This window comes from Podarcis melisellensis, assembly GCF_964234715.1.
Source record: "Podarcis melisellensis genome assembly, chromosome: 1".
NCBI lineage: Eukaryota > Metazoa > Chordata > Lepidosauria > Squamata > Lacertidae > Podarcis > Podarcis melisellensis.
This window is the reverse complement of record NC_138528.1, coordinates 121885383-121901146: the sequence shown is the minus strand read 5'-3', so window position 1 is coordinate 121901146 and position 15764 is coordinate 121885383. Positions and strand designations below refer to the sequence as shown.

Genomic DNA, 15764 nt, shown 5'->3' with positions numbered 1-15764 from the left:
CAGCGGTATTTGCTTGCAAGTAAACATCTGCATGAGATGCGAGCGTAAATGCAACAGCATTCCTCATAACACGAAAGGTTGTGTCCCAATACGCTTTCGCTAAAACAGCAAAGCCTGAACTCGTGCCAACCTCTTTTGTGTTTACAGGTTAAAGAAGTACATGGAAAGCTGAAGCTGCGCTGAAAACAACACAAGATCAGGAGCTCTTTGTGAGCTTCACACTCTCTCTCTTTTACAGGAAGGTCATCAACTCCGAAAGACTTACAGTTGCTGTTCCACAAGAGGAATATAGGTCAGGACCCAAAGAACTGTTGGAGCTAATTCTATAATCTTAAGAGGACTAGGTTTCCCCGCATCAAATATGTTGGGGGGGGGGGGAGATGTTGCATGGCAAATTGGCTGGAGAATTTCCAAAGACGTTTGTCATTTATCTTCTCAAGATGAGGAAGTCCCATTAATAAGTCAGATCCAATTACTAAAGTTTCTGTTTACAAAATTCAAAATGTCTTATTCATTCACATACAGGGAATGCTATGTCATAACCAGCTGGGATAAAATAACCTTTTTTTTTTTTACTTTGTCTTGCAGGAACTAACTGTTCCTGGGGATCTGATCTGACTATACCACCCTGGTCTTGGTGACTGTATTAGGCTGTATTTTCCATAGAATCATAGAACTGTGGAACGGACCACGAGGGTACCGTATTTTTCGCTCCATTGGACGCACCAGACCATAGGACGCACCGGATTATAGGAGGGGGAGAACAGGGAATTTTTTTTCCCTTGTTCTCCCCCTCTAAAACAAGGTGCGTTCAAGGTACATTCACCAGAGCTTGTGGGGCTAGCGGTGGGGGGAAGCGCTGCTTTCCCCCACCACCAGCCTCAAAGATCCCTGAAGCCTTTGGAGCGCAGCGCCCCGCTGCCCTGGAGAGGCTGTGCGCGCAGCGGTCCCCAAGCTAGAGCAGCAAGACAGAGCCCTCCGTCTCGTTGTTCTGGATTGGGAACAGCCTTGCCAGCTTCTGCAGGACAGCGGGGTGAAGGCACCCCGCTGCCCTGGAGAGGCTGTGCGTGCAGCCATCCCCAAGCTAGAGCAGCGAGACGGAGCGCTCCGCAGTGCTCCGTCTTCCTGTTCTGGCTTTGGGCTTAGCGGCGCAGCCTGGATTCGCTCTATAGGACGCACACACATTTCCCCTTAATTTTTGGAAGGGAAAATGTGTGTCCTATAGAACGAAAAATACGGTAATCTGGTCCAACCCGCTGCAATGCAGGAATCTTTTGTCCCGAGTGGGACTTGAAGCCACAGTCTTCTGACTGAACTATCCCTGGAATGATGTTGGATTGCTAATTTTAATAATATGGTGTTCTCTATTCTATTTCATGTGAACTGCCTTGGGTGGAATTTTATTCTTGAAAGGTGGTATAGAAATTCTTTTACTCAAAAGAATAATAATTAACTAAATAATGAACCCAATACAAACTGCCAGCTTAAATGAAAGAGCATATTTTAAACTAGTCAACATTTTAAACAGTAAAAAAACAACAACACTTTAGTTTGGTTAATGCTGCTAATTAGCTTCAAACTTTTAAGATTTAAAAGAAATGATGGTTTGACTGGAATCAAATGATAAAGGGTAGAGATTACAAAAGAGCCCATAATAATGAATTCAGAAGATTTGACCAGAGCAAAAATAAAAGATTTGATGTATTTTGGTATTAATATGAGAGTGCTCTGAAGATTTATAATGCATACAAAAACCTGTATGGATGTTGCAAACTAGAGTGGATAAAAACTGGTGCACTTTTAAAAGCTAAAATTGGGAGTTTTAAAGAGCTGTTCCATTATATGTTGCTTTTTAACAATGGTATGAATCCTGGTTTTGTATAAACATGTTAAATTCTACACTTCTCTCATAAAGCTGAACTCATGAATCTCAATCAAACACACTGGGATGGACACAGATTTGTCTGTTCAGGAGAGGAAGGCTGCTTTGCATGCAGAAACGGCATTTTCTGAAAGTGCAAAGAAAGAAAAGAAAGAAAGGCAGAGGCTTTCAACCTTTTTTGGGTCCACAGCTCCCTTGACCAACTACCTTTTTTCTGCAGCACCCCTGTGGGTCTCAGCTCAGTTATTCCACCCCTTGCCTACAAAGCTGGAAACCCCTCACCCCTTTTCAAACACCCTCCCCTTTGTGGAGTATTCCCTCAACCTCCTCTTCTCCCCTCTCCTTGGGAGTCCTCTGGGCAGCCGCAGCTGCCGTCCCTGGTCTCTGAGCTGCCCCTCTGCCCCCAAGAGAGGCGCCAAAGAGACAATGCCCCACAGGGGCCTAGGAAGAACCCCCTGGCCAGCCCCAGAGGCACCATTCGCCTGGGGAGCTTGTAGCCAGGGCTGCTACAACAAACAGCTGTGCAAGCCTTTGGGAGGCAGAGACGTGAGAGGGCATCAGAGGAGGAGGGAAGGAAAGAGGGACAGAGGCCAGTGTTGCCCGCAGCACCCGGACCATCATTGAAGGCACTCCAGGGTGTCATGGCACACTGGTTGAAAACTGCAAGGCAGTCACGTAAATAAGCTCACAAACCCACTCAATGAAAGCCTAATTCCCCATGCAAACAAAAAACAGTATCTGACCTTCAAGCGCATGAAATTATAGGCAGATACAAAAAGTCTCTAAGAGGATTCAATGGTGTAGTGAAAAAGGCACTTGGGATGCACAACCAGAGATATTGATTGTGTTGCTAGATAGTATAATTCCTGCATTTGGTTGCAAGCCAACTTGCTTTAATTGTCATAGCAACAGACCAGTATGCACTTTTGCTCAAGAAATGCATGGACTACACTACGGGAAACTTGTTATAAACGTTATTCCCACTATCCCCACCTGCTGATTTAAGGCTGCAATCCTGTACCCACTTACCTGGGAGTAAGCCCCAGTGAACTCAGTGGGACTTAGTAGACATATATAGTATTGTAATCCGTATAATCTTAACTCTATCTACCCTGTCTTAAACTTATACAAATATATTTTTAAATTGTTGTATTACAGAGGATGGCCTTTTTTATAAGTAGCAGTGTCTCTTGAAACCCAATACATTTTGTAAATCTGCATTCTTGCGTATGGATTTGAAAACTTTATTAGATCAAAGATAAATTATACTTTGTTATGTGTTACTCCATCTCTATGTCTACATTTTAAAACTCCTTTTAAAACTGGTAGCAGTGAGCAGATAAAGTAGTAAAACAGAAATAAACAAAAACAGAAATAAACAGAGCAAATCCTGCTTTCACTTCCCAATTGAATTATTTTAATATAATTTAAAAGGATATTTCTATTAACACATTTTGTATTTACCACATTCTGATCACATCCATTACCTAATTAGACTACTACAACTTTTAAATAAGAAAAACCACATTTCTGTGTATTAGCATTACATGTACCACAATATTATCCTCTTGAAAAAGCAACATGTTTACGTTTGTCCATAAGTAAACTAAATACAGTTTAGTTTTGTTACATTTTGAAATGTTTTACTCACGGTTTTTCGCAAAAAGTTCTAACTCAAATTCTGCACAGAATATGCAGCCGTTTGAATAAATCAATGCACTTATCTATCCTTTTCCCTCAACTCATCCCACTAAGAGCATTTGTCCACTTTAATTCTTAACAATGCGAACCCCTTCACAAATTCTTCTCAGTATTATTCAAACATATCATGTGCTTGGAGAAGGGTTTTTTGCCTGAAGTCACCACACACAAACCAATGAACTCATGTAACTTCACACTTCTATGATTAAAGGGTATAATTCATTGAACATGTATTTTATACGATTGGCCAGATTCAACTAAACTGTTGCGCTAGCAGAAGTCAACCATCACCTCAGCATAATGCTGTATTCCACCCAGTAAATTATGGGCATTAATGTTCCACAATCAGGGTTAGAAACTCTTGATATATAAGCGAATCGCCAAATGGCACCTTACTTAGGTCACCAAAATGGTATGTCTAGGCTAGGGCTGTGTGATATATTGATGTATCATCCAAAACGGATTTGAAATCCATTTTGTGGCATCAGTCTCATAATTTTTGACCTGGTGATATATTGCAAAATGAACCATGGAAAGAGAAGAAGGGAAGTCAGATATCTTAAGGATGCAAAACGAGTATCTTAAATTATAAAACAGAAACCTTAATACCAATTGTATACAAAAAAGAGAGAATCAAGCCCTCTCCTATCTACACAGTCCAGCCCTAGGTCCCATGTCTCAGTTACACTGAAATCAATGTTCAAAATTAGCCTGGTGCCAGGTGCATTTTGCACCTAGCTATTGGCCAAGTTAAGATGCCTGGGCACCAGGATGGGGCCTGACATCTCCACCATCTGGTTGGCTGGCACACAACAGCATTTATTTATTTTTTTGCTGCCTTGATATGGCGCAAGTCAGATTTTACTTAGAGCCGACAATATACACAATTCATTTTCAGCTTTGTAATTTTTTTTAAGTGCCTAAACCTAGGTTTAAGAAGCCATATGGCAAATAGCTGTTATATCTCAGTTTCTAACACTGACTGAAATGTAACCAAAATGGCATATATAAGGTTGTGTCCTGCTCCCCTATTCCTGTTCCAAGATTAACGAAGTCAAAGCATCATATCCATTGCAGAATCAAGATTTTAAAAATCCAAGGTTAGGATCAAGTACTTTACATTTCCTAGTTAAAAATGTGTGCGCTCTCTCTCTCTCTCTATATATGGGGGACTTCCGGGTCAGAGCCAGCGATTAATGGCGGATTCCCTCTGAGTCTCGGAGGGTCTTACCGCTGCGGCAAAGCGGGGACCCTTTAAAAATCACAGGCGGGGGAAGCCTGTGAACATGGGGACTCGGCGGGCACCATTTGCGCCCCCCTCAACTTGTGAAGGGACCCTTTTAAGGGCTCCGGAGCGGGACGGGGTGAGCAGCGCGGTGCTGAGAGTCCACTGCTTCTTCCGCGGAGTGAAGCCGCACAGCCGTTATCGGAGAGCGCTGACTTTTTCCAGGGACAATTGGACTTTGAAAACAACTACCTGTGAGTAGGATTAAATTGGATCTAAAAGTAAATTAATTCAACACCGAAGCGGGAAGGTATAAACAGGAAGTCTGCCTGCCCTTCTTGTAAACAGATCAAAGCAAAGGGACTGTAAAGCGGAAACTCAGAAAGACGTTCGGAAAAAGCCTTAAATCCTAACATCTGGAAAAGCGGTCTCCCCTCCAGATTGCAGGAGAGGAGGGGGGAAGGTTCGAGGTGTATTTACCTGCAAAAAAAGGGGGAAAGGAAGCTAAAATCCACTGCTTGAAACCTGGGAACGGACTGCCCCTAGGCAAGGAAAGCCGTTCAGCGTAAAACCTATCGGTAAGCAGAGGACTTTTGACTTAGCTCTGCAAGAGAGATACAGTGTTTCTGGACTTCTCCGGGTTTTAAAGTAACTGTTTAACTGCATTGAAACTGTTGTTTTTAAGTGAGTTGGGGGACTTATAAGGACTATCTTTGTTTCTAAAAAGTTGCAAGCTTTGGCCGTTACTGTGTCCCCCTAGAGGAGGATTGACATTGCTACAATAACAACTGGGCTATAGGAAAATTCCTTTCCAAAACAAACTTTCAACCATGGGATTGACCTTGGATTCTCATGAGAGTGTTATGGCAGATGGGAGAGGAAAGTTAGAGCTGGCGCAGGAAAAAACTGAAGAAACCAGAGGCCTTCCTTCTGGGCATTGTCGGCCAATTGGTGTTAAAGAAGGACAGAACTTTTTTTATGTATGCCACAACAGCAGCAAGAATACTTATTGCAAAGTATTGGAAGACACAAGATCCACCCACTTTGGAAGAATGGCAGACGAAGGTGATGGACTATATGGGACTGGCAGAAATGACTGGCAGAATCCGAGACCAGTGAGAAGAGTCGGTGGAAGAAGATTGGAATAAATTTAAAGACTACCTACAGAAATATTGTAAAATTAATGTTAGAATGATGTTGGATAGAAATTAAGTGGTTTCCAGCTGTAATGCTTTAAGAGAATATGAAAAAAAGGTTATAAACAGGTAAAAATCTAAGGGTAAGGATTTGCTGAACCAACAATTGGAAGTGGAATACAAAAAAGGGAGGTATGAGGAGGTCTGGGAAATAAGTTAAAGGAAAAGTAGTAAATGGAAAATCTGTGTGTTTTTAAGTATTTTTATTTTTGTATTTTTGTTATTTTCTTTTCCCCCCTTCTTTTTTCATTTTTATTGTAATACTTTAAAAAATCTTAATAAATATTCTATAAAAAAAGCTATATATGGGAGTCCAATATACTCTGATTTATCTTACATGAAAAAGGACAGGATAACTTTGGGGCCAAGTTTTTCCTTCTTTGATTCAAGCCAACTGCCTTATAAGATACGTTTAAATTACACATTTCAATGAGTAACTTGCATAGCATCCCTCAAATCCTTAAAAGACGTTGGTATGTGTAATTACCTAAAATACTGCTTAACACAGGACAATTGTGGTCCTGAATGTCTTAGCTTGCTGTATTCTACCTCTTCGCGCTAAGATCCAAAATACAAAGTTGAATATTTGATGTATGACATAGCAGAAAACGAGATAAAAATTATAAATGTTCACTTACATCCCCATAATTGCATCTAGGGAGGCAAGCCTTTATGTTTTATAGCTTGTCTTTGCCTGAAGATAGCGTAAGTGGATATATTTTGCCCCCAAAAGCTGTATGCTTAGAAGTAGCAAGATGAGCTTAATGGCTGAGTGCTCATTTCCCCCATCTCCAGAGCTAATACCACCCAGGATTTCATTGCAAGTTCTGGATATCCTCTGGGATTTTCAGTATGTGAGATTTAATAACTTCATGCAGAATTTGAATTTTCTAGGGAGCCCAAGCTTGTTAATATTTAGCAATTATGGGGAAGATTGCAATTACAGAAATATATACTGGGTGGGTACCTGCTCGTCCTTTCTAATCTCCAATTTTCACCATCCTACTAACATTACTTTATCCTCACCTTCCTTCCTCTTCAAGTCAATACTCTTTCAAAATAATTTTTAAACATTCAATTTTCATAAACAAATTTTTATGCTTAATGCAGCTTGACTAAAAATCTGAATACAAGTATGTTAAAAATAAACTTGGTAGGTTTTCTAGATGGCTACTGTTTATAAAGATGTGTCTTTAAAACAGCATACCGCAACCTGTTATCTACCAGATTATGATGGACTACAAATCCCATCATCCCTGACTATTGGTCATGCTGGCAGGGTTGATGGGAGTTGTGATCCAACAACATCTAGGCCAGCGCTGGATCTCGAAACAATGGCCACACGCACATGTAGGGTAGTAGCAGATAACAGCAACATATACTTGTTTCTATAGGAGCATATTCAATAATAGACAAGGCATCTGTATCTCAGAGACGTCGGCTGCAAGCCCAAGGTATTTTTGCCATAGCCTTTGCCAGCCCTATTCCAAGCAGGGCTTGCTTGTGTGAACTAACAAACTACTTGGAAAACACACATACACAAAACCTTATAAAAGCATGCCATTGATTTGTGCGTGCCACAGGCATCGGCTACTAGGAATCTCGGGACAGCGGAGATTCCCAAGCACTCCTTAAATAGATGTGATCACAACCACCATATTCAGTGCTGAAGGGCATCAACAGTCTCGAGGTTTTTAAAAGATGATAGTATTTGCATTAGAAGGGCTTGGCTTCTAAGAAAAACCAATGTGAGTTTTCAGGAAATGGGATGATACTCAAATACAGTAGTACCTCGGGTTACATACGCTTCAGGTTACAGACTCCGCTAACCCAGAAATATTACCTCGGGTTAAGAACTTTGCTTCAGGATGAGAATAGAAATTGTGCAGCAGCAGTGCAGCAGGCCCCATTAGCTAAAGTGGTGCTTGAGGTTAAGAACAGTTTCAGGTCAAGAACAGACCTCCGGAACGAATTAAGTTCTTAACCCGAGGTACCACTGTACCATTAAATATGTATTCTAAAGGCTCGTCATTTCAGTTTCTTCCAATTCAATTGCATATTTGTAGCAACTAAAGCTGAGCCCGCCTCAATTCCATTTTTAAAAAAAATAAAGACAGAAGGTAGCATATCATTTTGCTTGCACGTTTAGTATGGGTACAGACATAATGTAGCAGGAATGTCAGCAGGCATAACAAAGAGACACAACTGTGTTAAAATTAGACTGACATCAGCAACCTAAGGCTGAAATCCTATGCACTCAGCTGGGAGTTGAGTCCCACTGAACTCAGTGGGTATTCCCTTACAGGTAGATATTAAAGAACTGCACTAAGCCAGATTGGTGGGGCAAAACCACTTATTAGCTAATTTAATTATTCACGTCATAAACTCTTGCTTAGCTTAAGATGCATTACGACTGATTGAAACATGCATGCACATCACTACAATTCAAGCTGAACATGTGTACTCCTGCCACTGAATAGCACTGTGCTTAAGGCAAGCAGATGTTAAAGAACAATGGCTATTTCATACAAGCGAGTCATTGCTCCACATCACAAGGCCTATTATCCATCATACATACATGAATTTCATCTAGATGTCTGATCATTTCCAAATCGACATAATGTTTCTGTCCTCACACACTAGCTGCATTAGGGTACCTGTGGTAAATCATAATGAATAGGTTTTCAATGCCTGGTCATTCCTGCTTCCTTCCCGTTAGCACTGGAGAAAAACCAACCATGATCCCCAACTTAAGTGTTATGCTTGAACCAGAGCGAATTATAATTTGTTTCACTCAAAACAAGCCATGATCTGTAGTTAAGTTCTTTTGGCTTAACTCATTGTGGCTTTTTTTTTAAAGTGGTGGTAGTGAAATAAACCACAATTCCTGATACTAAGCCAAGAAAATGTGTCCCCACCCCCCAGCACTAGTGGGAGGAGTGAAACAAGTGGGGGCGCAGAGAGTGTATGTCCATGTCTTGCTTTTTCTTTTTGCTAGCTTTTTTATTATACATAAATTTGGAAACAAGATACGTAAGATAAAATGGGATCAAGTCATCCCTGGGCTCCTTTGAGAAGAACGGCAGGATGAAAACCTAATAAATAAAACAATAATCCCCATCAGCTCCGTTTTCTTTTTGTTAATGATTCATTACAATGTTAAAACAAACAGAAGGTGAAATCCAAGTTGTACTCAGAAGTCCATCAATTTAAATGGGTCTACTTGGAGTATGGTCTAGTTGAATATCAAATAGAAACTTTATCCTTCCAAACATGTTTATAAAAGTTGTTATTTTATGCATCATGGTTTAATTTCAAAAAATCATCAGAGCTCCAAAGGGCTTTGGGTCAAATGCTCTGAAATAGCTTGTTAACTTTTCAAAGCTGAATGAAGTTGCACTGTATTAGCAGACCAATGCTTTTCCATTTATTTTGTGCTCCAGACATGGGGATGGGGGTCAGGAATCGGAAATCAGAACTGTATACAAGCTTTTGTGTTTTTTTTTTGGTAGAATCAACCATTGCGTGTGTGCACACACACACACACACCTTCCTAGTCTATTTTTGCAACTGCAGAATCAGAGCACTTTTTCATCTGTACAGCTGTATGAATTGGCTTTGCACCTCGGAGTGCAGTATTTTCAAATTTTCATGTAGAAGCAGCTTGACTTTGACAGATTTTTTTCTTACATATTTAAATTTGCTTTAATACACTGTCTATACACACTGTAATTACATTCCCGCTTTCAGGCAAAATTGGGGAAATCAAGTTAATTTTCTGTTCAATACATGTTGTGGGAAGACTAAGTTGCAATATTCCAATCTTTATGGAATCATACTCCGTAGAAATCAACAAGCAGTTCCAAATTACTGACTTAAGACATAACTGTAACGTAGGCTCCAGTGACACAGACATTTACTTATGTACAGTGGCTGGAATCCCGAGTTCTTTGCATATGCCCAACAGCTTTCATGCATGTACCACGTTCTCCAAATTTCTCATTATAATTGCAGGTCCTTGTGTTTGATTTTAAAGTGTTTTAGGATGTCCTTTGATTTTATGAGGATTCCAAGTGCTGTGGAAGACGGGGCCTAGGTTCTCCAGAATGCAGATATAACCTAGACCCATAGTATTTGGATCTCAGGCCCACCCCTTTTTAAACTGTATGACTGCTTTGTTGCCATAATAAGAGCACCGTTATTTTTTATGAACATCATCAATGTACATGGTGCTTTACAGCTCCATAAACAATGAGGCCCTGTGCCATCTAGGCAGAGGTTTTTCTGCATTATAAATGAAGCCTTGCTGGTTATCTAAATCAGTAGTCACGAAACTTGCTACTAGGAACATTACAAATAATAAATTGTTAATTTCACCCACCTTGGTTTTAGGATTAACAAATCTGAAACACAGAATGGTATGGATCCTTAGAACTGTGGTTAGCATTTTACATGAAGCATTTCCCCATCTTTAATATACTTTTCCAATATATGCAGACACTGGGTAGCTTCCAGGAGAACAGTTTATTGAGCACTCATCCTGACTGCTTTTGTACAAAGTTTGCAGAGAAATTAGACACCAGCTATTTGATGATGTTGTTGTTTAGTCGTTTCCGACTCTTCGTGACCCCATGGACCAGAGCACGCCAGGCACTCCTGTCTTCACCAGCTATTTACTGAGCACTTATTCCGACTTTTTTGCAGGAAGGTTACATGACATTGTGTCAAATGTTATTCCCCACTTCCAGCACACTTCCCCATCACTTTCCTTATCAGAACAAATCCACTTTTTAAGTACTAGGTTTGTTGTTCAGGAGCTCCAAATTCAACTTTTATTGTACAACCAGAACCTGCTGGTATGGGACTGAATCCCAACTGAAAATACAGTAGTAAGCCTGTCAGTGCCTCAGATAGCTGTTCTATAACCTGGCTTGCGATTCAATACTTACCTTCTCACCTAGTAAGAGTAATAATGGTCTGTGGTTCAGTACCAAAGTAGCAAGCAACCTGAACCTAAGCTTTCCCTACATCTCAGGAGTGAGGCCATTTCCCAAAACCATGACCACCTGTCCACACCTGATATCTTATGTGACTGTTAGGTATAAAGGGCAGGTATTTTTCTAGTGGCAAAAAGCCAGGAACCCTTTGAGGATTAGAAGCTTGGCCAAAGTACACTCATTATCAGTACTGCAAATGTGTGTTCTGGGTCCTCATCTTTTAGCCATAATAGTCAGGACAATGTGCTCTGAGGCAGAGGGAACAAACCAAGTGCTCAACACCTTATCAGTGAGAAAGGCAATGGTAAGAATGAAGGGCAAGTAGGTTCGGCAAGGGCAGGAAATGGGCAACTATTGCCAAACTCCCTAAAAATAAAAGTCTACAAAATGTGCAAAGCTGCTCTCCTGAACCATGAAAAATCAATAGGCACTACAGAGGTGTATGCAAATTTCCCGAGCCAGTTCAACCTATTCTTTCATGTCCAGCGTAGTAACACTGTCTGCCCAAAGACCTACATCATAAAATGTCAAGATTAAGCTCAGTACACACAGGCACAATTAAACTTTTTATTTGGGAAAAACAGTTATGAAAAAAGAAGGAACAGAAGATGCCCAGATGGTAGAACACTGCCCACAAATCACATTTGTTTGTTAATGTGCTTTTATTAAGCAAACAGCTTGCTGAAGCTGTTACAGAAATCTCTTTAGTACAATGTTATGCAGCCTGCTCCTACTCAGGGTTACCTAGAAGTAACTCACTGTGTTCAATGACAGGGCGATTTAGGATGCAATCCTACACTTATCTGGGAAAAGGCCCAATTAGCCGACAATCTAATGAACACTTACATTAAGATTTACTTCAAAGAACTCACAGGATCAGGCAGTGTATACTTTGGGATTAGAATAGTTTGTACTAGCACCTTAACCTCCACTTCACATTCCCTCCCCCTCCAATCAATATTCATTAGTACATCAAATATTACTTGTCTAGTAAGATTTATGCTACAATCTAGACTACGTAATCTGTAGCTCAATTCTGAAAACCAAGTCTGGATTAATTTCTAAAACGGCCTAGCTACAGAAGGTAGAAAGCAACTTATTAAAAACTCTTCCTGACCCTGACAGGTACATTTAACAAATCATAGAGGATATTTTGTCCTTTTTTGCTGCCAAGTGCAATATTAGCAGCATCAAATGGAGCCAGCATTGCAGGACTTGACAAAGACACCCCACTTTATACTTTTTTAAAGATCTACTTAAATTTCTTCCCTATATTAATAGTTCAAAATCACACACATACAAGCAGCTGCTGTACTGACAAGGGGACTTTTGTTTTTAACAGCACATGTTGGTATACGCAATCAATTGTATTGTATTGTCACTTTTTTTAAAAGTGCCACCGTTTGTATGCCACTTTTGTTGTTTATTTAAAAGATGTCAGCTGCATCCCTGAACACCACAGTCCTGTTATGTCATTGCAATATTTTGCTCTACCAAAACAAGCCACAGCCTACTTTCCATCTGCAGCAACTTGATCACAGATGCCACAATTCACCCAGCTACCCTTGCTGGGATTGGGAACAAACATGCACTCAAATGAAGTCAGCCTATTTGCACTGCACTATTTGAATCAGGATTCTTGTGTAACTAACCACACGTTAAACACACTACTAGAGCAGGACTGGAACCAGTTGTCCTTTTTAGCACTAGTCCTTTCACCACATCCAGGTTAGGGCACCATATTTTGTGGTTTTATATTTTGATTTTGTTCTGTGATCTACCCTGAGACCTCCAGGTGTATGGCAGTATATAAATTCTAATAATAATAATAATAACTACTGAGGCTCATTTTCTACCACCAAGTTCTTTCTTCCCAATCAGTGCTGCTGCAGTTTAGCAATATCCTTATGGCGATTTATTTCAGTGTGGTTTTGTTCAGACTTTTTTTAAAATAAAAATTGGGGTGCAAGACACTAAAACAACTTCATGGGATGGGAAAGCAAGCCATTGCCCTTGAAATCTGGCAAAGAGAAATTCTTAGGCGTATGCTGCGTTTCCCAACTTCGTTGGGTCCACCGATTCCCGATTGGTCAGGTCAAGCAAGAGACTCCTGCCAGAAGCAAAACAGCAGCTTGATCGTTTATTGAATGGGTTCAAACCTCCACACCTCGGAGAAGAGAAACAAAAGGTGGACAAGGGTTTTTTTTAAAAAAAAAAAATCCCACGGTGGCGGGCATCCCAGCACCAAAGATACTGTCACACTAAGGTGCGAGGCGCACGCTGCAGAGAACCCAAACCCAGCAACTTAGAAGACCTTCAGGGCAAAGAAACCATGGGCAGCCACAGTGGGTTGCTTCCCTCCCCCCAAGTGCTTTGCCAACCTTTCAGTGTGGTGGGCCAAAGGGATTACCTACCATGAGCCCCGAGAACAAAAGAGGGCAGCAGCAGCAGCAGCACCCGTGGGCCTTGCACCGTGCACCCACCACCAACACGTGGGCCAGGCCCGATCGCTTAAGCCCTGCAGCTGGAGCATGTGAGGGAGAAAAGGGGGGCGGGCGCCGCCGCCGCCACGAGGCCCACCGATGCTGGCGGCGCCCTCTCCTCCCCGCCATCCCCTCAAAGGAAAGCAGGGGGAAGGAGAAGGGCGAACCTCCAACGCCGGTCTCCGAATTGGAGAACCACCGCCGCCTTGGGAGCAAGAGCCTTTTGTCTGCTTCGCCTTCTCCTCAGCCACACCTGAGGAGGCAGCGTACAAGAAGCAGCAGCAACAAAGAGGCCCAAGGGGTGCTTCGTCTCTCTCCCCCCCCCCCGCCATTGCGACCCCACCCCACCCCAACCAGCTTCACCTGAGGGAAAGGATGAGAAGGGGGTGGCGGAAAAGAACCCCCCCCCCCGCCAACACAATCCCCTCACACGTTATCCTAGTTTCCTTCCGACGCCCACCAAGCCCCCTTAGCAACAGTGTTGGGGGGGGGGAGGCCGCGAGGCGGCGGCGGGAAACGGCAAACCAACCCCGCCTCATTTTTCTCCACAGGCTGGCGAGGGGCCTGCCCCGCCGCGCTGCGGATCCCAGCTTACCCCCCCCCCCCGCTACTCTCGCCATGTCGCCGCCGCCACCTCAGAGCCGGCCGGCCTTTATGGGGGAGGGAACGCGAACCAACGGGGTTTTTATAGCTACCTCAGCTCGAGTGTGCCGTGTGCATCTCCCTCTCTCCGCTCGGTACCAAAAACCGCCGGCGCGCGCGCGGGGTGCCGCCTCCTCCTCCCACTCCGCAGTGCTGCTGCTGCTCCTCCTGCGGGTGAGCTTGGCTTGGGCTTTCAAGCTTTTACTACTTTACTACTGCCGCCGCTGCGGCCTCGCGCGCTCTTACGGCCATTCACCAAAGCCTCTTACGCCGGGCGCCGACCGAAACCGGCTTTCTCCTCCTCCTCCTCCTGTGCCCGCGCGCGCGCTACGCAATTTTCGCCGCCCGATGCGGCGCCGCAGCTTGCCCTACGCGAGCGGCGTAGCGGAGGCAAGGTTGCCGCGGCGCATGCGTGGTGGAGGCCAGCGGCTTCCTGGGCAGGGGGGAAGTGGGCGTGCGTAGGGAATATATATATATATATATATATTTGTTGTAGCTTCTGTCTTTAGCCGCTGCTTTTTTTGCAGGGCTTTTGGTGTGCAAATGAAGGTTGCCCGGCCCTCACGTGGCTCCCTGGGGAGAAGGCGTCGGGTTTTTGGAAGTTTAAGCCATTGCAGGGTGGGGCAGGAAAAAAGAGTGGGGAACCTGGTGCTTACCCAGGGCGGGAGAGGGACGAGATTAAGGCCCGGGCCAGTGAAGACCCTGCGGCCAAGATCCAGAGTTCTGCCCTTGGGAATTAAATCACCTCCTATTTCTTCCTTCTCCCTGTCCCCGCATTTCTTTCACTCCCCAAAAAGAGCCAAAGACGCTGAAGCACATAGAAAAATTCAATATACTATCTATGCAAGCTCTGCCACTCTGCGAAGAGATTTTAAAAGGTTCACACCTTGGTTTAATGTGGAATAACGTGCACAACATTGTGCTTCCTTCGTAACCCTCCAAGGAAAAGAGGAACGTCCCATTTCATCATCAACATCGTTTTATTATTTATACCCCGCCCATCTGACTGGGTTGCTCCAGCCACTCTGGGCAGCTCCCAACGTAAACAAACCAATAAAACGTTAAACATTAAAAAAAATCCCTTCCTTAAACAGGACTGCCTTGAGATGTCTTCTAAAGGTTGGCTTGGGGGCCACGTAAGTCCATCTCCAACATTTCGCAGGTGAAAATACAGATGTCTTAAGGAAAAGCGGGGTGTTCTGGGATCAAATCAGAAACCAGCTTGGCTTCCGTGGGACACCTGGAGGGTCTGCCAGCAGCGCATAGAGAAATTCAAGATACTGTGCAAGCTCTGCCACTCAGTGAAGAGATTTAAAAGAGTTATTGGGGCCCATCCACACCTCGTCTTAATGTGGAATAATATGCACCCCTTGTGCTTCCTTTAGTCCCCCACCCTCGTCCCCAGAAACAGCCTCTGTCCCAGACTTTCTCCCTGCTAAATCCAGAGTCCCCCCTAGCCTTGTAGAATCTGAAAAGAACATCCACTGTGCTTTAAAAGTGCTCCCACCAGCTTTATCTCTGGTGGTGGGTTCGTTGTTGATGTGGAGTTCAAAAAAAGCAAATGGTGCAAAATGAGGAGAATGGTAACTCTGGATTAGAATCGCATCTGAATATAACCTGCTGAGGTGTGGACTGCCG

General features: G+C 43.1%; 1 protein-coding gene and 1 long non-coding RNA gene across 6 annotated transcripts in view; one reads left to right on the top strand and one right to left on the bottom strand.

Annotated features, from left to right (window-relative positions):
• Positions 1-15764, bottom strand: part of SLC39A10 (solute carrier family 39 member 10) — a 56439-nt gene that overhangs the window by 37166 nt on the left and 3509 nt on the right. Inside the window, exon 1 of one of the 5 annotated variants that reach the window (XM_081916107.1) lies at positions 14180-14403. The exons of 1 other annotated variant lie outside the window; for it this stretch is intronic. Coding sequence is in view for 2 of the 4 variants with exons in the window: in XM_081916105.1 (XP_081772231.1) it covers positions 8583-8609 (27 nt within the window). In the remaining 2 variants the exon portion in view is untranslated. Of the gene's footprint in view, positions 1-3533; positions 4067-8582; positions 8637-14179; positions 14404-15764 lie in introns of those variants that run through there. 3 more of the 5 variants (XM_081916105.1, XM_081916106.1, XM_081916109.1) reach the window with 3 other exon arrangements.
• The window catches only part of LOC309363716, an 86656-nt gene continuing 85123 nt past the window's right edge, over positions 14232-15764 (top strand). Inside the window, exon 1 of the long non-coding RNA XR_014165550.1 lies at positions 14232-14300. This is a non-coding gene — a long non-coding RNA (uncharacterized lncRNA). The remainder of the gene's footprint in view (positions 14301-15764) is intronic.